The sequence below is a fragment of the Corvus kubaryi genome, unplaced genomic scaffold (genome assembly GCF_017639235.1).
Source record: "Corvus kubaryi isolate FWS band 111438036 unplaced genomic scaffold, C.kubaryi_AGA036_p1.0 37398, whole genome shotgun sequence".
NCBI classification, from domain to species: Eukaryota; Metazoa; Chordata; class Aves; order Passeriformes; family Corvidae; genus Corvus; species Corvus kubaryi.
Genome location: NW_024581137.1, coordinates 3,926,607 through 3,949,408, shown reverse-complemented (window position 1 = coordinate 3,949,408; position 22,802 = coordinate 3,926,607). Strand labels below are relative to the sequence as shown.

Here is a 22,802-nt window from a genome sequence, read left to right as displayed (position 1 = left end):
AATGGCTCAAGCATATTTTTTTGGAAACTGCAGAGATCAGGTCTACATTTCTGACTGATTTCAACACCTTGTTTGGAAGATAAAAGTGTGCCCTGAAGAGCTGCAGATACTAAACCCTGCATGAGATTCTGTGCAAGGGCTTTTCTAAGTAATTTATGCAGAAGAATGAGGGTTAGATATTTGATCCTTTGTGAACCTGGAAAGACAAGTTATAACAGAGTTCAAAGAGAATTTGGTGTTTATAATTATTAGGATGTATAGGAGGTCAAAGATGTATAACTTTCCTATTGTTGCCTTTGATGTCTTTGGTCTTTCTCAATCTTCCACTGCTAGAAACCTCAGTTTTCCCCTTGTCCAGCTCATTCTCACAAGTCAGCCATGAAAATATATAGAGAAAGAAGCTGGAGAAAACTATCAGTATTAGAATATGCAATAAAAGGAGAACAGCAGTGGAAGTACCACTGGAGAGGAGCAGGATACATGAAGAAAGGGAAGCAGGGAACTTGATCTCTAAGAAGGCTGAAAGGATTCTGAGTGGTAAGATATGTAATAACATGTAAAGGATTGCATGGAAAGGGTTGTGTTGTCCTCAAAACCAGAGGATTAGATTTGTTGGAGAAAACAGGACTGGTTAAGGTGATTTGGCATCTGTGGACCAAAAGTTTCCATTGCACTTTTGATGCCGACAAAGCTTTTGCAGATGCAACTTAATACAGTAAAACCCAATTTTCAGCAGCTTAGCAATGCAAAGCAGTGTAAGCCACAAAACTGGGTACACTCATAATATTGTATAAAATTAATGATGCAGTTTCCTTTTAGGGGTGCATAGATTAAGTAAACACACTGGAATTGGAGGCAATTACAATTTCTTATTACTAATGCACACGATCCAGACTGCTGACCTTCTACATGGATGTGACTCTCTCCCTGACAGAGAATTTTCAGTTTTAATCATGAGTGCAGGAGAGGTAATCCTTTGCTGACAGCACAGGAAAAACCAATGAAAAACAATCTTCTGCTTGTGTGATAGTTGTAGAAACGTGACTTACCAACTCGTAGGACAAAGTCATTATAAGACTGATAGTTGATTTCATCAAGAACGTCAAACATCTCTATTGCAAAATCCGCCAGTGTACTCAGATGGGAATAAATTGATTTTTTAGCCTAGAAACAAAATAGTGTTCCACATTAGATTTGTATGGTACTGAGATGCAGGTTAAATACCAAAGTGAAAAATAATGAGAAGCTCAGATGGTTTAGGAAAAGAATCTAACCAATTTTTCTGTTTGTGAAAGGAAACTTTTCACAGTAGCTACAACATATGCATTCTTTTTTCTGCTATTATTTTCTTCTCTCTCTCCCTTTTTATTTCTGGGAATAATGGAATGCAAAGTTCCCGTGGTAAAGTGGTTCTGTTGCTAGAGAGCTGCAGATGTTTGTTTTGAGTGTGGCAGGGACTATAACCTGCTTTCTTACAAAACTACTTTGCCTGAGGATTAATAATAACTATAGTTTCTGCCCTCTTCTCCCTTTGGGGCTTTGCTAGCTCCCAGCTCCCATGGGGTGCATGCTGTTCCCATTGACAAAATTCCTGTAACGTTTAATCCTGCGAGATGCAGAACACCCCTATGTTCTTCCTTTCCAGGAAATTTGAAGGGAGTTGTTATCAAATGTACCTAAATCAACCAAAGCAAAAAGCCCCAAAGAGATCAAATGAAATGGTGAAGTATTAACTTGCAAATAAAACCCCAAACATGAGAAAATAATTTTTACAACTTCAGTCTAATTAAACTGTGCAACTAATTTTCAGAGGATATTGTGGATTCCAAAACTTAGCAAGATTCTAACATAATTCTCAAGATCATGAAAGAAATATTTGCTACAAAGTAGTAAAAACCTAAGGAGCATATTATTAGAAAGTGGAAAAGTGAGGTATGCATATTTGTTCTGTAACTCATGCCCTCCCTCCAGGATATAACTTTGGTGAGTTAAAGACAGGTTACTAGAATAAACCTTTGACTCAACTCAGTATGACTGCTCTTATCTTCTGCTCTTATTCGAATAAGAAATATGAATTTTTGAACGAATTTGCAAAGTGAAAGTGGGCTAAAGGTAGGATATGGTGAAAGAAATGCAGGGTCAGTGGCAGCTTCAGTAGGGTGTTACACAACAGGACTATGCAAGCTGGCATGAGATGAAAGCTTGCTGAGTTTTTGCCATGATAGAGAGATTTTATAAATTCAGTGCTTAACAGTGGCTGAAAAAGCTGAGAAACAGGATGCTATTCACTTTATTCACCTCAGTTTGAAATGGTTGCTTCATGTGGCTAGGAAATTTACAAAAAATTATGAAAGTCATCCTTGTGTCAGTCCCAATTTTTGGGAAAGATATTTTATTTACCTGCCTGAATATCTGGCATTCTGCTTCTTGCAATGTGAACTAGCTAGCTCTACTCTTTTCCAGAATCACCAAAACAAAGCTTAAAGAGCTGATGGATACATTTCCAACAGAGAAGGAAAAAATATTCAATTTCTGGAGCAGGGAGGGAGTAGTGCATAGTTTTATTTGATTTCTAATCTTCTTTATGTTTCCTATCTTCCATTTCTTTGCTGTCTGACAAATGCTCTGTTTTCCTGCAATGCCCTTCAGGGTTGGTGGGGAAAGGACTGGTGACAATTACTGAGTGCGCTGCAGGTGACAGATGCGTCTCAATAGGATCAGGGCAAACTCTTTTGAACCTCCACTGAAGAACACTGCAAAGTTAGGACCCTGGTGAAGTCAGGATCCTGGTGAAATACAGACCAAATGAATTTAAATTGTGCAAAAGATCTACAAGAGCTTGGTTTGTGTGCTGCCCTGCTGATGTAACTGGCAAGCAATTATTTATTTAAACATTGGAGTTGTTACTGGAAAGACTGCCAAGAGCATCACAGCAAAGTCACTGTGATAGAGGCAATGTGCATTTACTGTAGTCACTGGATGAAGTCAAGGTGCAGAAGCAAGAGTCCAGTAAAATATGGGATTTAAATATTTAACTTCCTCAGGGTACTGGGCTCTTAAGTGTATAAATATCCTCAGTTAAGAGCCCAATTAACCCCATCCACTGCTTTCTGTTCATGTCCAAATCCTAGTATGAAATTAGTGATTCACAATCAGAGGCTGTGCCAGACTTTCTGTTGAAGCTGGGAGACTCCTGGCAGATGGCAGACCAGAGGCACTTGAGCGTCTTATGGCTCCCATGGACACATACGACTCCATAGGACAGCCCAGGGACTGTGTGAAGCTGGCAGTGAGTGTCTGTGCATGACAGGCCAGCCAAGATTATCAGACTTCTAGTATACAGGTGTATGCTGAAGAACTATTGGAAATTGGCAAGAGGGTGTGACTAATTTCTGTTCATTTGCATTACATGAACAGTAGGGAGAGATCACTACCAGAAGAGGAGAAGAGCTGAAACCCTAAGTTAAAGTAAAAATTATTGTCTGTTTCATACAAGATCTTTCTTTCTGGAATACAGAATTTCAAATAAATTCTGCATGTACAGAAAAGATCAAAATTTGCCCCAATATTTAAAAGGAAGACAGAGTACTGTACAAGATCTTCTGCAGTGATTTAAAATGCATCACTATCATAAGCTCAGAATAGTATCTTCAGTACTGGACTAACTCAGCTGACCCTTCACTCAACAACTATAAAATACAAGAGACAAACATGTTTAGGTTTAGGAACATATGCTGCCAAAGTTACCCAATAACACACTTGTTTTGAGGATTATAGTTCAAAGAGCATTTATAGCAGACACAAACGTATGTCATTGCCTGTTTGCCTCAGATCACACACTGAAAAAATTCGAAAGATCAATGTTTTTTGCCTGTCCCAGAACCCATGAGTCAAACATTTCAGGATAAACAGATTTTTAAAAATACCTTTTTTTTTTTAATGTATAGATTTCTAGGAGTGATACAAAGGAAGGCATCAGCTGGAAATACTTTGCAGACCAGAAGGTTAGTGACATGACATACTCCAACATGATTCTAACTGTTGATTTCAATGTGGTCTTGTTTTTTATTTACTTAATAGGGAAAATTGTTGCTAAAGAGTCCACAGGGCATCTTCTGGCATTTTTTGCTTTTGCCTTCTAATTTTGTTTTATTTTGCAATGCTAAATCATATGCACCAATGTATTCAACATATGTCTATGACATATGTTCATACATATCAGAACAAGGGAGCGCTGTCTGGAAACTCTGGGCAGATGAGGTGAATGGATTGCTTTAATTTTCATGCTATTCTTATACTATTAATTTTATAAAATTTTCATTATTTAGTTTTATTAGTGTAATTACTAACGTACATAGTACTCTGTACACAATACATTTAATATAATGCCCACAGGGTTTTCTGACTTTCCAGATACTGCTTGGAAATCTAGGAAATCTCTGTTCCAAGACAGTAACTTAAGGTAAGAATAACACTCAAGGGTAGTAATGAGGATACAGAAGAACTGTGCCCCAGAGTTAGTGGGTTTGAAATGACTTTGACTTTTTTAAATTGCTGAGTAATTAAAGCGGTAAATAGGATGCTAACAGTAGAGACAAAGAAGAGCTGATTTGGAGGGACCAGGTCCAGTGCAGCATTGTACCTAGCACAAAGTTCCTGTCCATGCTGGGGGTTGGGAGATTATGTTTATTTTAGTTGTAGGTTACATCTAGATTTCAATACTAAAAATATATATGTAAAAGTTGCATTTTAATATTCTTCTGCTAGTTTTGCAGTAATTCATTACACCTAGAGTCTCCCTTTCCCTGCATCTTACAAGGCCATCTAAGAACGAGGTTTTACCACTACCACTCTGATTTAGAGGCTTTTATACACCAATTTGCAAGAAATTCAAAGCTGCAGACAATGAAATCACAAGTGAAGCCGCATAAGCAAGTGTGGCAGTTTTCCTTTTCAGGCTTCAACTGTTCTTTGAATTTCAGATTCAAAATGTTGTAAAGAAGTTATCAATAATCACACAGAATTAGTTGTGTTTCTGATGTTCCTCTGGAAATTGAAGGAAAATGGTTCCTTCACGTAAGACTGTTGTGTAAAATCTTCTCACCTTAGTTCCTGAAGTAGGTACAAGTCCCACAGCTGCCATATATGTACTTCCAATTGTCTTGATCTTTTCAATGTCCTTATAATATTCTTTGTCCATAAGCTTTGTTTAAAACATAAAACTGTTAAATATTACATAATATTTTAGACAAGCAACCATAGTTATCAGACAATATGTGCAAGTTCATTAAACCATATTATATTTGTTGAGTTGAGGCTTGCCCACTTTGAGGTCATTGAAAAAACGGCCATTAACTTCCATTTTGATGCTCTTCCTATATTAGAGAAATTTTAGGTCAGAGTCATGTGCCTAAAAATACAAATTTGGCACTTTGGAGAAGCCCAGTGGATACCAACTATGATTAACTAGGAAGTTCACAGTACTGTTTTATTAAACAGTTCAAGATACAATGATTTACTACAGATAATCTCATTGATAGTTATTTGGTAGAACTGATATGGTCAAAAGACAAAGTGTTTAGACCTTACCTCATCAAAATCAGCAATAATTTCATTTAACAGGCGTAAACATTCCACTCCCATATTATTGCCATCCAGTTCGATGTAGAAATCATTGAAATTTGGGATGGAAGCAAACATCACTCCAACTTGTGAATATGACTGGTAATAGAGGTCCTGTAGTTCATAAGCAGATATAATTTTTATTTTAGAAGATTAATCTAAACTAAACATCATTATTGCAGTACTTATTCTACTGCTAAGCAATAGCTAGGACAAAGGCCATCAGTTTTTCTAGAGAGAAAACCAGACTTCTTAAAATAATGTTGAAAGAGGTCTTCACTCAAGGCCACAATAGAAAATTAACACCTAAGGTATTAAACCCATTTAAAACAACTTAGGGTTTTTTTCTGTTTAGACATAGAAGCAGTGAGCCAAAATTTGGAGAGAGTCTTAACAGTTATAGAACTTCTATTGTATGAGAAAAATAATTTTCTCAATTTTGTTTTATAAGCAAAATAGGAGATGGACCAATTTTATCCTGCGGTACAAAACTGGCCTCACTCATTCAAGTCTTTCCATGTATTGTGGAATCCTATATAATAGGATGCTGCTCTGTATGGTAAGGTTTCTGCTTAAAACTTTGTAAGGCTCAAAGAAAGCAAAATCACTCAGCTGTGGTTCTAATACTTTGACCCACACTCTCAAGAGCCATATCATGGACATCATGGCTACTCCAGTGCTGAAGGTTTTCAGATGACCAGAAGGACTCTCGTAAGGCCTTCCTGAACCAATTTATTTAGTCACTGCAGCCTTTTATTTTAATCTGTGTCTTTCCTGAGTATGTACAATTCTGTGTTTTTAAATAGATGGTTTTGGTAATGGTAGCATACTTTCCAGAACTAGAGTGCCTAATACAGAAGTGTCTAGCAGTTCATACACTTCACCATTCAGAACCAAACTGAGCTCAAGCAATACTGTGATAAATCCCAATATCCTACATTGATTGGAAAATGAAAAAAAAAAGTGATTTACATGGAGGTACTTGGCTATATTGATGTTGAATGACAACCTTCCCTTATCCTGAATTTTATTAAAACTCTTCAGAGAAGGAGGACCATACAGGAAAAGAAATAATCTCAAAGTAATTCTTGAACAGAAGTTTTTACAAAGCTACTATTTTTACATGGGTAAAGTTTTTTCCAAGCCTTTCTTGAAGACATACAGGTGGAAGGTGGCCCAAGCAACACAGGGACACATCCATATGGCATGTATTTAAATTTTATCTGGGTTTACCATATTTCTTGGATTAGACATAAGAAAGTGCTGTGCAACATGGGCCGGCAACAGGTTGAAAAGAATTCTTTTATTATCCAGCTTGACTCTCTCCATATCATCTCTCTCTTCTTCTGCCTGTTGGGATAGAGGAAAAGAAAAACCTTTCCAAAAAGCAAAAAACTAGCTGAGCCTATCAAATAGCTTCTATTAATTCATCCATACCTTCTATTAATTCATCCTTTGGGATTAAATGAACAAATATAGAGTACAAATGTAGAATGAGAGCAGTTCTCCTGTACCATGCTTCTACATTAGGCAAAATCCCTTTAAATCCTTAGTAATTCAAGCAAAAGTCTCTCAGCTGTTTTCATGGTTTGATAGCTAAGTGTATTGGTATCTTCTGTAGTTCTCTGTTCTTTTAAATAGATGGTCAATATGTTTACAGAGTAAGCCAGAATAATCCCATTTAAGTCACATTGGCCTTGGAGGCCAATTACTTCCCATGTAGTTCAACGCAGTGGCAGAAGTATTCGATTCATCTTTCAAACAAGAGAAGCCAGTGAGAATCACCAGTGCTTAAAGCAAACCTTTAAAACTTCCAGTAAATTGAAACAAATCTGGTAAGACAATAATTTCAACAGATAAAAAGATTTTAAAATTGAGCATCCTTAAGAATGAACTACAATTTTTAAAAAGTGATATAAAGATAGTTAACATTTCTAGAGATTGTTTTAATTATGCTGGTGTTTGTCATGAAAACATATATAGTTCCTTCACAACAGAAATTCTGTTACTCATGTGAATGACAGCATTCAGAAAGAGTGCTTAGGAGTTAACACATCTTAGGTCCCTAACCCAAGATACTGGCATCTTATTACAAGTGCTTGACTCACAGGACTTACTGCAAGTCATACAATAGGAAACTATTTTAAAAATCAGACCTCTTATTTGAAAAATATTGAATATCTAGGAATTGCGTTTGGGACTCCTAGGTTTGCATATTCCAGCCTAGTCCTTCACAGATTCATCTGCAAAATTACTTCTCTGGAATTTGCTCCTTGTTCTTAGAGCGACTTCTGGCCTTGCACCGATTTCAGTTAGAAAACACTTGATCAGTGTCATATAATTCATCTCACAGAAATCTCAGCTTATTCTTTGTTCCTCAATCACACTCACAAATCTTCTGCTGTGATCCCAATGTGATTTTGTTTATCTAATTACAGTCAGTAGAAGACTGGAAGGCCAAATTGTCAGGCATTGCTGAGAAAACAAAATCACATAAACCATTGATGAACCTGTTCTAATCTTTGTTGGTGTCCCATTTATATCTGGAATTTGGTGTCCTGATCTACTACAAAGTCCACATAATTTCTCAGTATCCATTCCTATGGAAGTAGGAGAAAACCAGTCACCTCTTGCCTTTGTATAGTCTAACAATATTATTTCATGTGTTTTTTTTCAGGAAGCTAAGTTTTATTTTCCATGACAAAACTTAGGAAACAACTTTTCTATTCAAATTACACAGTCTGCTTTGCCCTGCAGTTTATTCTGTATTTTTAAATTTCTTTACAAGTAGAAAGAATTCTGAAAGAGAACTGATTTTATAAACTTAAATTCTTCAGGAATTGTTGTCTTTTTAAATAAATTCTCAGCTCCTAATCTAATTTGTATAATAAGAAAGAGAACTTGTTCCAGAGGGAAATATCAGTAAACTTTAAACAGCAATTAAGTTGCAAGAAATACACCTGAAGCTTTTATTCTAAGCATCTATTTTCTGTTTGTGAGCTGTTTTCTTGACACTTCTTTCACTGTTTAAATTTCATATGCTATTTTCTTAGAATATCCTTCGCCTATTTTGGTGGTATGTTTTACTTACAAGAAAACTTACTGTTTTCTATAAACATGTGAAATGGCCTCTGGCATTTAGTTTTACTGTTGGAATTTAAATGTTTTAATAGGAAAAACAAAAGGTTCTTCAGCTGAAAATCCGAACCAATCTTGCAACTCCATTTTATATCCCACTAGAATATGGGAAAATTTATTCTGACAACAGCAAAGAGATTTGTTGACTGAATTGATGATCTTAATAAAATATCCATTCGGGGCTTCCTTATCCATTCCTCTATTTTTTCAACAAGAAATTTTGTTGTTATTTTCTTCCTAGGAATATTAGGGTTCTCAGTTAACCTACCAATACAATATGGGGCAGAATACCATCGTAAAGAACAAAACTCTTTTGAGTCAGGGTGTGAAGATTTCTGGACTAATCAAGGGAATTAAGTAGGGGTAGGTAAGTGGAGTAATCAGTTTGATACACTGTATGAGTAGTGATGTTGATCAATCACTGGCAGCGGCTGTTCATTTCTGATCTGGAAATATGTGATCAAATTCCTCTGCCTTGCCCAGTTGTGGCCCAAAGTGTTCATTTTGGAAGAAATGATTGAAAAGATTCTTCAGTACATCCATCATTATGTATGAATCACAACAAAGGTTTCAGAGCATGGAACACCCATGACTAAGAAGTAGAGAACTGGGCTCTTGAGTGAAGAGCTAATGGCTTAAATCAAACTATCAGAGTCATGTCTGAAGTGGTGGCAAAATCATATATAAGAGCAGGGAAAGACACTAATGATGTCACCATTGCTAATGATAGAATGCTACATGTTTAATACACCTAACAAGTGTCTCTTCCCTTTTTGGATACAAAACTGTTAACTACAATTTTGACTCTGAGAGGGTTCAGTTGCTAAAAATGAAATTGTGGGGAAAAGATTTGAAGTAAAATTAAAGATAACAGTATAATATAGGGGGAAGTATGGTTGCTACTCCCTGGATGGAACACAGTCAGCACACCCAACTTTCCACACATGGTATTATCTAGGGGGGACTAAATGGAGAGTGGAGTGGAGTCGAGCAGAGGGGAGCGGAGCAGAGCAGAGCGGAGTGGAGTGGAGCGGAGTGGAGTGGAGTGGAGTGGAGTGGAGTGGAGCGGAGTGGAGTGGAGACACTGCAACCAGGCTCTGCTGAAACCCTTGCAGAGGACAGTGCTCGGCCAACTTTTTAGTTGGTAAGCCACACAGCAGCTGGAAGCCAAGGGAGATAAAGGAAGATGTCCTGCTGTTGAATCAGCAACCATGGCAAAATTACCCTCTTTGGATTGACATATATCCCCATCCCAAGGTTATCTCACATACTACATGTTACCTGCCTCCAAGGCATGACCACCCCCCACTGAGTAAGATGCATGACTAATGTCACTCAGGCTTTGCATAAACATTGTATTGGGTTGACCCTGAGTTGATGGACAGTCTTTAAGACCAATTACACTTCTCACAATTTACATATTTAAACCGCACAGAAAGGCGGGACTTCCCCTTTTGTCGGAGCTCGCTTGCTGGGAGGTGGGGGGGCTCCGAGCCTCTCGGCCCCACCGGGCCGGGCCGGGGCCACTGCCCCTTTCCCCCTTTCCCAACGCTGTGGCACGGACCCTGGATCACTGCAGGGGGACTGTCCCAGAGCCGCAGGCAGCTAAAACCAGCCATGGACTGCCACAGCTAAACCCATCCAGCGCAGCTCCTGGGGACAGGCGGGTCCCTCTCCTCTCCATGCGGAGCCGGCGGAGTCAATGGGAGCCGGCAGAGCCTCCTGTCTGCAGCCAGCACACTTCGTGCTGAACTGAAGAGGACACCATGCAGCCAGCAGCACAAAGGGAGCGAGGCTTTCCCCACCGTAAAGCCTGAACAAGAACACCCTTCAACATGGCAGCGTCAGAGTCAGAGAGAAAGAGAAGTGAGTCACGTGGGACGGAGCTGAGCATGGCGACGGGAGAAAAGAGGGCGGTGCTGCGATTCTGGCGCGTAGCTTAAAAACCTTCTTGCATGCCGTGGTAAGAAACTGTAATACCACAAACTGTTTGTCTCTTTAATCCATTTGAAGAACATGGGGGGATGGAGTATCTTCGTGTGCCTGTGAAGATTGTGAAGAGTGCCTATGCCAGGCTATATAGAAGTAGTAAGAGGCTGTTAGAGACTTGTGGCGAAGAAAAGCCTTTGTGTGCAGGCCAAAATAACTTATCCTTAAAAAAAAATGAATAACCCCATGTGATGGCCCATGTTTTGTAGTGTGAAGGAACTGTGAGATTTTTCATGGGAGAGATGTTCTACACACAGCAGATTGTTTGTTTCCGGGCGGGTCTGCTGTTAGTAGCAGTTTGGGAACCACGTGCAACTGAAGGAAAACCCCTTTTTCCTTAAGCATAAGAGAGAGACTTTTCAAGAACTGGAACACTGACTAACATCCCATGTTCTGTTATCCCTTGTGTGAGCTGGGTAAAAGGAGAGAAGTTCTGGGGGCGGGGGGGGGGGGATTTGCTTTGTTTTGTTATTTTCTCTTTACTTTTAATTCTATTAGTAATAAAACTCTTTTCATTGTACTGCAACTGTTTAAGGTTTGTGCCTGCTTTGCTTTTCTCCTAATTCTTATCTCACAGAAGGAAAATAAGTAAGTAATGAATATTTTGAACCAAAACCACTACATTTAATTGGTGTTTCCGCCCGGTTATCGAACTCAACCCGCTACAAACATAAAGAAGAGTTAAGAAAGGGAAGAAGACTCCATCATATCTTCTGGGATTAGTTGGCAGGCTGAACCTCTCTTCTCCCCCATATGGACACCTATGGGGTAAGAATTGTACTCTACCCATGCTGACTGATTACCTCGAGCTAGCTTTCACTGGGGGTTAGAGCTTGTCTGCATATTGCTTTGAATACATTTTTGCAGTCAGATACTATTACCAGCAATCCTAAAACCTTAACTTCTCACCATTTTTTTTAATTAATAAAGAGTGTTAACTACAAACTGGTAATGTAGGTTCTTCAAGGCAGCTAGCAGTCAATGGCAGTGGGTAAAGGTGTGGAGACCCAGCAGGAGGTCTCTCTTTTGGCATGTGACCCTGAGCAAATCAGTTGAACTGCACTCTGATCTAGCAGACGACTCCTTGAAGGGTCCCCATAGCAGGCAGTGCTGGAAGACTGCTTGAGCACAAGGGTCTCGGCTTTCCTGGGGCACGGTCAGACTAATCAAACACTAAGCGTTTGAGAAAATCTTCATTTTCACATGAAAAAACCCCTAACATCATGGAAAGCCCTTGAATAATACCATGGTGGATAATGGCAGCAAACCTAAAATAGGGGCGAATTATGTAAACAGCAGAACAAGGGGAGTGCTCTTACTTTTTAGTCCCCTGACCTATTTGAGGTCAAGCACCTCCTAGCTAACAGAGAGAGAGAGAGGAGTGCACTATCTCCGTGTGTTCTGGGAGAAATTAGCCCTGACAATACCCATGTGGGCCAATGCAGTGCCCTGAAAACTAAGCTGTGTTAGCTCTGCCTGACCTAGCCACAGAACTAGAAACAGAACATTCATGGAATTAGCACAGCATTCCTTCTGCATTACTTTCTCATGCTGAAAAGCAAAGGCATATTATCTTAGAACACACACTGGTCAATACTGCTGTATTGTTGCTGGTACCCTAGACAGAGTCTCTGCATGGACTGCCCTAAACCCATCCACAGATCATGCCTAACATCCTGCTTTATTATTGAAGTGATCCATTAGGAATATGAACTGAAGTGTACCTCATCTGCTACTACTGCAAGGAGCTTGAGTATCTATCCTCTTGTCTTGCACTGCCTAAGACAGCTCTCATTTATTCAATTCCTCAGAAGCTGCTTGGGGAAAGAGCAAAAATGTCATTGCATCTCTCGCAAGGGAAGATAAAGGAGTGAAGGTGAGGTAAAAAAAGACTTAGTCATGTCCAACAAACTAAAACTATCCCATCACACAGATAATATGGGAGGGAAGTAAGCCAATCACTGGTATTTTCTGTACCTTTTTCCAGCTTCCTGCTTTCTGCCCTTCAGGGAAGTGCAATGAAAACTGTCCTTCCTCCTTGTGACTCATGACCTTCTAGTGCCCTTTGAGCAGCTGAGATTAAAGGATGCATAGGCATCATTCTTTCTCAGGAAAAACAGACACTGGGAAGGGAGAAGGAGTACTTGGGGCTGAAAGATTAAAATTGCACAGATCACAGGTATTTACATTTCTGGTGGGAATATTATCCAAACAGCTAAATGGCATTTAAACCTTAATCTATTTGCCCCTATTGCCATTGGCTAATTAAGGAAAGCTGCCAGCATATTTATGCAATAGCTACTAGCTCAAAAAACAAGGCAGATTATTGTGAAAATAAACAAGAAAGAAAATGCACCAACATAATTTTTCACATTCTGCTGTTTGTTTATACCTGTTTGGTATTTGTGACAGCTAGGTCATTTTGTGGAACCCAACTGTACTTGTAGAGCTGCAGTATTTAAAAGCAGGCTTTATTTTTGCACTGGACATGGTGGCAGAATTTAAAATGTTTTTGGTACTATGACTTTTTATATCAATCTAATTAACATCTACTGCATTTTACATAGTTACACATGATCCCACAGTTTTTACAATGCTGGTAAGTGATTACCCATCCTCTATCTGGAAAGTGGTCTGAACAGTTGTATCACCTGACAGTTTAATAAACCTAAAAATACTGTAGAAAAGTCACCGACTAAATAGATACCACATGAAAATACCGTTTCAAGATTCAGTTAAAAAGAAGCTAGGCACCAGCGCCATGGAAATCTCATTTTGTTTACCTGAAGATGGCACTACATCCACAGGGAACAAACCCATCACACTGCTTTTGTAGAGCCAGATTTTTGAGTGGAAGTGCGAAGACACCTGGCAAGTCTTGCCTGCAGACTGTAAAACTGATACTTCTTACAAGTGTAACGGACTAGAAGAGACAGCAGAATGATATTCTAGTACTCCCTAAATGCATCAATCAAATGCATCAAATGAAGTCATATCATTTTATTATTCTTGTTTTCCTCCTGTGACAAATCCTGGGTGAGGGAGCAACTACATTTTTTGGCAGCTTTAGGATCTTCATGAATTTATTACTTGTATTTATTTGTCCACTCTTTTTTTTCTCTCCCAGTTTTATTAAATATTTGCATGATCAAAAGTGATTACCAGTCACAAATAAGTAAAATGCTCCTATATTTGCTATTCATAGTTATTGTCATATGAGGCACACAGTTACTCAACAATGTTATGCAGAAAACAAAATTCTCCTCCAAATGCCTATTAAAAATATCAAGAAAACAACCAACAGACGTTTTCTGAAAATACTGTGATATTCAGAAAGGTTAAATCTGGCACAGAAATATACCCTAGCAAATCAACAAGAGACTATAACACCACTAACGTGTGAACAGTAAGTACAAATATAAATGTTTTAACAACATATCATCCATAGAAAATGTATTCTTTCCACATGATGTACATAAATTCTACTGTATTATCACTGTTCTGGTTATGCAACCTCGATGAGTGGAAATTAGATTAACTTATCTTGAAACTGTGTGTTTATTCTAAGTCAGTTTTTCTTGTTTGAAACTGCTCTTCTTCAAAGAACATTTTTCCCTGATGGGGTGGAAAAAATGTGTGGAAGTATGTTTTCCTCAGACCTTAGCATAGACCACTGAGTATGTATCTATGTATTCCTACTGATTAATTTCAGGATACTTTCACTGTTTAAAATAAAATTTAGTAGTACTAGACTGTTGTTCATGACAAAATAAAAGAAATTATCTATGAAATCCTTTTTATTGCAGCCTATGCCACAAACACTTTTATTCATCTGAGAACATTTTTACAGGATTAGCCCAACAACGAACGTTACTAAAAGTATGCAAAGTGCTTGAAGCTTCCAGAATAGCCCTTGAGTCTGAAATTCCCCCAGATGTAAGCCAGCAATTAAAAAGCCTCCTAAAATGACATGCTGAACCATGCTGGAGTATCTTCACACAGTAGGGGCTGGCTACTGGGAGATGTGAATCTAGCTTTAGCATTTGGTTCATGCAATTCAATGTTTGCACAAAGAATCAGCACACTCCCTTTGCAAACCAGAAAATCTCCATAGGCCCTGAGCACTAAGTTGACGAACTTTCTAAAACTTCTGTTACCAGAATTATAACCAAGTTAAGCCAATATGGTTTAATGGTAAGTAGTATTATGGCTTTAGAGAAACATGACCAATACTGCTTTTAGCCTTATAGAAGGCTCCTGCAGTCCAGCAGCTAGAGAAAACCGGCTCTTACTTGTCTCCTCTTAAAGGCTGTTAAACAATTAATAGCCTGCAGCTTGCTAACTATTCAAAGGCAGCGTTAACATATAGATATTTCCAACAAACCGTGTTCCCCAAGCCTTTAATACTCAGATTTTTACTGTGCTGTAGAACCTAGTAAGTTCAAAGACAATGTTTTGGGGGTTTTTTTGCTTATCCATTTGAATATATCAGTACAATAAGCACTTCTGTAACATCCATCATGGACAGTACTTCTGCATGTTACGTTAATTAGTCCTTGGAATCAATATCATTTACAACCAATACACAGAGTGGGAAGCAGAACAGCATTTCTTTCAACATGTTATCCACTATTACTTATTGCACAGGGAATAGATCTTCCACTTGGAATTGAGAAGATGAAATGTATATGCCCAGATAATCTAAGAGACCAAGAATAGTGTACTGATTTCAAAGAATGGTAGTTACGTTGATGTTATGTAAATTCTGAATTTTCTACCTAAACTGATTTTTTTCCTTTCTCATTATTATCATGCAAACTTCACACACAAGGTGGCACTACGTAAGTCTCTGATTTGCAACTAAAAAGATCTGAAAATGGCATTTGATCTTCTCAGATGAAAAGCACTTTTTGAGATGGTACCTGAAAATGCCACTGGACAATACTGAAATTTCATTTCATATCTCCCCTTATTGTCCCTTGGAGAAAGTGCACAATGGTTTTAATAATAGTGATAGATGACTAGAAATTTTTATATAACCTGTCTCCAAGAAAACAGAAAAGTTCATATTTCTTCCTTTACCACTGTCCAAGTCCAGTTCTGGTCTTTCATTAGACAAGCATCCCATACTCCTGTACTTAAGTTTTTTAAACTAATTAATTGTTAATTAAAAGCTAACTTAAAACTAAGCATCTTTAAGCAGTACTTGCATTAGGGATGCACAGTTTGCCATGGAAGTTGCAGTAGCTGGAATGATGATCAGGGCCTGGAATAACATACAGAAGGTTTTGTATTCATGGATCATATGGCACTCACATACTTCCACCGCGTGCCAGCCCACATAAAGTTAGTGACTATCCAGCGAGGCATGTGCAGCACCGAATTTCAAAATCAGGTGATTTTTTTTTTTCCATCTGAAAATTGTATTTGGCACCATAGCAAACAGAAACTAGTATCACTTTACCCAAACCAAGCTTCTGAGGCTGACAGGCACAGCAGTTATGAATACTGCAGGTCATAGGACAAAAACTGAATTAAACGATCACACTCAGCTGAGCTGTACAGAGTTCATGGAAATTATAGAACAAGATAATCTTAAAGCATAAAAGAGGGGAACACAGTCTTGGACATCAAGTTAATCAAGAAATCCCAACAAAGCTTAACTGCTAGGTAGAAAAACTTCTCAAGCAGAATATAATAGAGCTAAGTCATAACTGCTTTCTCCACTTTATGTAATACAGTGGATCCAGGGATGTGTTCCAGTCAACCAGTAACCCATGTGTTTCAGTCTTGATGTTATGTGTAAAAGCAAGCGCTACAATGATTTATATGGTCTTCTTCACAACACAGTTCACAGGATGCAGATGAGACCAGAATACGACCTCTGTCAACTACAGGAATGTAAGCTTTACTGTAACGAAAACTTCCAAATTCCACCAAACAAACTTACATATTCAACTTTCTCCTTCCCTTGGGGGCCGGTGTAAAACATCTTGGACGTGGGAATTAGACTGCTGAGAGGTGTGACAGGAGGTAGACATATCCTGATGCCCATGTTATGGCTAATATAATTTCTGTAGGTTTTTGCTGTGATTATGGTAGTTAGGAATTAAATTTTCAAAAAAGGTCCCTGAACTTGGTATCTAAATAAATTTCTGATCTTCCTCTGAGAAAGAGTTCCATAGTTTCTTTGTATAATATAGGTTTAAATATTTCCTTTTATCAGTTTTATTTGCTTCTTTTCAGTTTAACTGAATATTTATTTACTTTCATTCCTTTTTGAATAATCAGATAAAAAAACCCCATGGAATTGATTTTTTTATCTCAAGTTTCTATTGTTAACAGTTTATTCCTAATGCACCTTAGATATAAATATATTATTTGATTAATGATATACTGGAACAACTGCAAAGAAACAAAAAAGTCATTTCTCCAGGAAAAAGATGAATTTTACAGGTCTGTGGAAAGAAAGCTCTAAAATAATCTTTCTCTGTGAACCCCAAAAGACATGAAAAAATTTGAGTGTCTGAGTCCAAGTAATTTGTCCTGTAATCTGAGTCCAACCAATTCAAAAAGTCAGACATCATTTTTTGTGCATGGATACTGTAAAGTCCTGTGATTTACCTGCACTGCCCAGAGGTAGTCCAGACGCAGTTTCAAGTCCACCTGTCTTGAATGCAGGGCCAAAGCACAAGAAAATAGCAAAATAGCTAGTATTGGTTCATAACCACGCATATAAAAGGAGCCGCCCCTTAAAAATAAGAAGAAAATAAATGGGTTTATTCCAGGTCTAATACCTAAGGCTGCACATTTTTAATATCAGATCTTTAGTTTAGAACACATGGGTACCTCCTAATCACTAGCTTTTTTTGAGGAGGCTCATCTGGGCAGAGAGATGGGTGGCAGTACATCTGATCACTGCATCATGCCAACATGCAACTTCTTGAGGATTTTTTAATGCTATGCATTATTATAATGTGTGTGCACATTTTTAATTAGGAAATATAAAAACATTGAAAAGCTCAAAAGCTTAACTGAAATTGGGATTGCTTGAGGGCTGCTGAAACATGGCAGTTAAGTTTTTAACTGTGTTTTTCTATTCCATATGATAGTTAGACTGCAGTGTGTTCAGCTGGGGTACATTAGCATAAAACTACAGAACAATGGGGCAACAGTTGCCAACTCCCAAAAGCTGATCTCCAGTTGATGGATGTTACTAGATCCTACAATTGCTGGGGAGAGGATGACTGAAGTATTTCTTACGCTCTACTGAGTCTATAGTCCTAGGCAGCACTGAACACTAGAGGACAATTCAGAAATAAGTAGTCAATGTGTGACTATCTATAGAAAATTACCCATTGTTTAATTTAGCTGGATACCTACCCCACTGCTTTTCTGTAACCACTGAGTTCCAGAATAACTATGTACAAAATTGTAACAAAAAGCAGGAGAATCATTTTTGGCAAGGAAGATACACGTAGAAATATTGCCAAGGTGAGAGTCCCCACTATGCAGGAAAGGAAAGCATAGTGGGCTGTGTCACATGGAAGTTCATTCATTGTTTTATTTGTTCCACCAGGAGAAATTATAACTATTGAGCTGCTGGAATTGGTATTCCAAACCCAAGGCATGCAGCCAACCTAGAAAACACAGGAGAGGTGAGAAGGGGAGAAAGTTAAATGCGAAATAAACAGAAATGTAGTTGCTATGGAGGCTGACTGTAGTTCATTTCTACTTGGAAAACTATGGCTGTGGAGTTCCCACCCAGCTCAATGCTGTATTAAAATCTCCTTTTCCTGCAATGCTCCACTGAGTTTTAGGGGAGAGACACAATTTGTTAATTAGAGGCCAACAAGGACAACCAATTCAAGTGTGGGCTTAGTTTAATAGTTTCCCTCTCAGTGCTCCTAAAACCTAAGAGATTCTCAAGCCAGCATATTCCTGCAAAATTAAGGAACTTCAGTTAACATTTTATGTGGCCATGCAGGTGAAAAAGGTTCTTGTACAGAGCAGAGATATAAATAAATGTTTGTTTTATTGACTATGTAAATCATATAAACTTCAATTACTTAAATACAAAGGAAAACATATTTTAATTGAGTTAAAAACTAAACATAATATCTTTTTCCATCTCACAGTGACTTCTGCTGTCACATATGTTTCAAACACAAGGACTCATCTTTAATATTCCTGTCATTGCAGTTATCCAAGGAGTTTCATTTCCTTCTTAGACTGGGAAATAAAATTTTTTTTGTATATTGCTTATCGGAAATTTGGGGAAACCTAACCTGCCTATCCTAAAGACAATGTCATGTACATATCTCAGAGCTGTTACACAAGGAAGAGAGGAATTTCTGGCACATAGTGCAAGTCCCTAGAGCTCCAGTTTTAACTGCAGTCCAACCTTCAACCCTCACAGAGGAAATGGATAAGAGTTAGTATAAGTGGGGAGAGTGGGATGGTAGTGTGAAATTGATTTAACAGGCACCATCATATACGCTCTGCCCTGTACTTACGCTTTCTCTTTTGAAGTGTGTTATAAGACCTTTTTATTTCATCCCAAACGTTGACAATGAAATTTTATAGTATGCTGTAAAGTAACTGACCTGAGTCAACTTGAAGGGTGATTAAACCATGTATTTTATGGGGGTTGTATTAACTTAGAAGGATGAGACATAATAAATAAAATGTGAGTTAAACTCATAATGGGTAACACTATGAAATGAGATTGAGAGAGTGAAATGAAAAACCCCTTTAATGGGATTTTGTTCAATATCCTTAAAAATGCTTTCATTGTAAACTCATCCAAAAACATACACATGCATGAGGGCTTCATCAATGATCTGCAATCTATCCAGGAAAACATTATCTGCTGTACAACCAATAGTGGAACCTCAACACCTAGCTCTTCTGATAACTGAGAATTCAAGAGGCATTACCTTGCAGGAACTAATAATTTCTACTGATTAAACATTTCTCCTTAGGTTACAAGTTATTTTTGTTCAGGAAAGGATAAAGTTATATTTCTGACCTATTCCAAGTTGTAACTGAATGATCACTGCCTTGTTGGAGGTCAGAACTTCTGAATTCTAATCTGTCTTCTTACACTATTGTTCAGCTTTGCATTAGGGCTTACAATGTCTGTTTCTCATTCTCACCATCTTTAAGTGGCAACAATGGTGCTTGTTTCATTTGGTCAAAGTAAGTGTCAGATCTGTGGAGGCTGATTCACAAAAGTTTTGGCTGTCATAACTTTAATCTCAATCCCAAAGTCAGATACACAGAATTTGCTCAGAAGCTAGCCTGGAATCACTGCAAAGCTCTATGCATTTTGTGCTTATGTCCACATTAGGAACCATATATGTGTCTGTGTGCTATTACAGCTGTGTGTTACTCACACAGATGATGTTCAGGAATTCCCAGAAATGTCTCAGCATCAGTAATTCTTGGCTCCTCTCAGGACATTGGAATTCACAGAAAAGGGATCCTCTGCCCATTCAGTTCATGGGGATAAGCTAGTTATTATGTTCTCGGGGCAGGTCCAGGGATGAGTGAATACACAAAATACAAAATACAAGGCTTGGCATCTCAGCACTGAGAATTGCTCGTGTTTTCTTAATGGTCAGAACACATTGTCGAATTCCTGCAGAGAGGCATGATTTGAAACATCTGCCTTCTCAGCATTTCCAATTGTGTTTTATGTGCTATTTTTGTGCAGATTCTTTCCTTCGAGTACCCTAATATGTTTAGTTCATTAGCATTAGCAGCCAAAATGCTGAAATTGAGCACTAGGAATTCATCAAGGCAACTGACTGACAAATACTTAGGTGGAAGTTAGAATACCATTGGAATTCAAGTCCACCATGTTGAACTCTCTGCTAATCTACAGTAAAGGAAGCTTAATTTTCAGAAGTATTGAGCATGTTCACTTCATGCAACAGAAGCTTTTTAGACATTAGACGTGAATGGATCATGTAAGTAGCATAGTGTAAGCACCTCTTCTCGTTACACAAAACTGTCAATATTTTAAAATCTATCTTTCTGATCTGCCTAGACTAAAAGTATCACCCTGTTATTACACAGAAATATGTTCCATAAGTTGCCACATAGAAATAGCAATCTTGTTTTGACACCATACCTTGTCTGTCACAAAATATTAGCCATTGAACTAGCAAGCAGTTGAACATTTAAAAACAGTTTTCCCACAAAGTGCATGACATCATCAGTCCACATGATGCTAAGGTTTGACATACAAATTTATATTGGTTTTGAATAGGTATTATCTGTAATTTGCTAATAGCTTTGCCATTCCTAATTCAATACACTGTCCTACACAATACATTGTCTCAGGGCAATGGAAGTTCAAATGGCAGCAAAGGGGGTTAATTTTGAAGAAGCATGCTCTGCAAGTATGAATAATAAAAGAAGTAGGAATTCATCAGATGAAAATATGGTATGTGTTTAATGGACCTGCCCCAGCTTGTTCTTTAAACAGAATGCTAATTTAAGTGATACTTGATTCAAATACTCACCACACAGCCTTGAGCCACGGAGTATATTAAGATCACAATAAAAATACACAAAATGGTACGAATTTGTATGGTCAGGCACCCTGGAAAACACTAAGGAAGAAGAAAAAAAAGATTTATAGATAAAATATTTAAAATATTTTTAAGGTGGGGTTGTTATTTTTTAGTAGTCTATAAAGAGAAGTGAATAAGGGATACAGAAATTTAACCTGTACTGCAAATTACGAAATTGTAGTTATTGTTGCATAGTAACTGTTATTTGGTTATTTTTGTAGACGTATTTTAACTGTAATTCCAGTTTTGGAGATAATAAATGTGAAATTATTATTGCTATACATTATTTCTCACTATAATTAGAACTCTTAGAAATTTTAGTTTTATGTCTACTCATGATGTAAATAATACATGAGGACGGCACTTGATTTTGCTCTCATGGGGAAAATACCCAAAGCAACTTTTGTCTTGCAAATTTTCAGTTCCAAATTGTGATCCAAGAGAACATACTCTGATAGCATAAAATTTTGGAGTGGCACATATGTCTTCTGTTATAATAGGCATGTTAAATGCCAGGGTAGTTTTAATTATTGTGACTCATAAAAACATTGAATTTGTCAGAAACAGCAGTAGAGAACAAAAGTATCTGGTGAAATGGAGTCTTGTGAACATTTTGTTTATCTCCACTTTTACCGTGATTCCATTTATCACACTATTACACGTCAACTTCTTGCTCCTATGAAGTCTGTGACAGAACGTGAGACAGGAAAGGTAAGTCTGTCAGGCTGTGTACTTAGGCCCGTTCCAGTCATTCTGACCAACTCTGCTTCCAGGTAAAGCTTCTTTTCTTCCTTTCCCTTTGCACTAAGAATGTTTGGTGCATCTATTATCTACTGGATATATCTTTCAGACCACAAGACTTCTTCCAGTGACTTTAAGGGTCAAGAATCAAATCCAAGAAACAGTCAGATTTAAAGTGGGGATTATCCTGTGTCGTTTAAAAGGAGGAAGCTCAGATTTATCAAGGTTCGATTTCACCTAAGGTCAAATAGAGCAAGCAAACACCTGATTTTTGGATGAAAATCAACAATTTTGAAGAAAAGCTATTCACTTCATGGGTATCACCGACCTCAAAAGCATAGCTTCCAGCAGGCAGCAAAGCACTCATAGAGAGAGGCTACTTTAGCCTTGGCAAAACAGAAATCATGTATTGAAATGTGTCCCTTTCCTTTTGCATATATAGAGACATTTCCCCTGTATGTATGACCATGTTATTAAACGTTTCAGGCAGTTATAGATGAATCAACTTCATATGGGCTGTGACACATGAGAATACAAGCAATTACAGAAAAAAAAGGAAGTATGATCTACAAATACATTCTGGCTTCAGTATAGGTTAAGTCCATGTAAACGTAGGTGTTGAGCAATCAATATAGTATCAATAGTAGATTTGTACTATGGATCTGAGCTAATTTGCTACACCAATGTAACTGTTAGCATCAATAAAACAGATTAGGATACCTGAGGTAT

The 22,802-nt window shown here is 37.9% G+C and overlaps 1 protein-coding gene across 3 annotated transcripts in view; it reads right to left on the bottom strand.

Moving 5' to 3' along the window:
• Positions 1 to 22,802, bottom strand: part of ADCY1 (adenylate cyclase 1) — a 160,510-nt gene that overhangs the window by 12,432 nt on the left and 125,276 nt on the right. For 2 of the 3 annotated variants that reach the window (XM_042043119.1, XM_042043120.1), the window contains 7 exons: positions 21,282 to 21,371; positions 18,133 to 18,389; positions 17,374 to 17,500; positions 6,856 to 6,972; positions 5,590 to 5,736; positions 5,105 to 5,203; positions 1,050 to 1,164 (listed from right to left, as the gene is read on the bottom strand). In XM_042043119.1, the coding sequence (XP_041899053.1) occupies positions 1,050 to 1,164; positions 5,105 to 5,203; positions 5,590 to 5,736; positions 6,856 to 6,972; positions 17,374 to 17,500; positions 18,133 to 18,389; positions 21,282 to 21,371 (952 nt within the window). Of the gene's footprint in view, positions 1 to 1,049; positions 1,165 to 5,104; positions 5,223 to 5,589; positions 5,737 to 6,855; positions 6,973 to 17,373; positions 17,501 to 18,132; positions 18,390 to 21,281; positions 21,372 to 22,802 lie in introns of those variants that run through there. The other variant, XM_042043121.1, reaches the window with a different exon arrangement.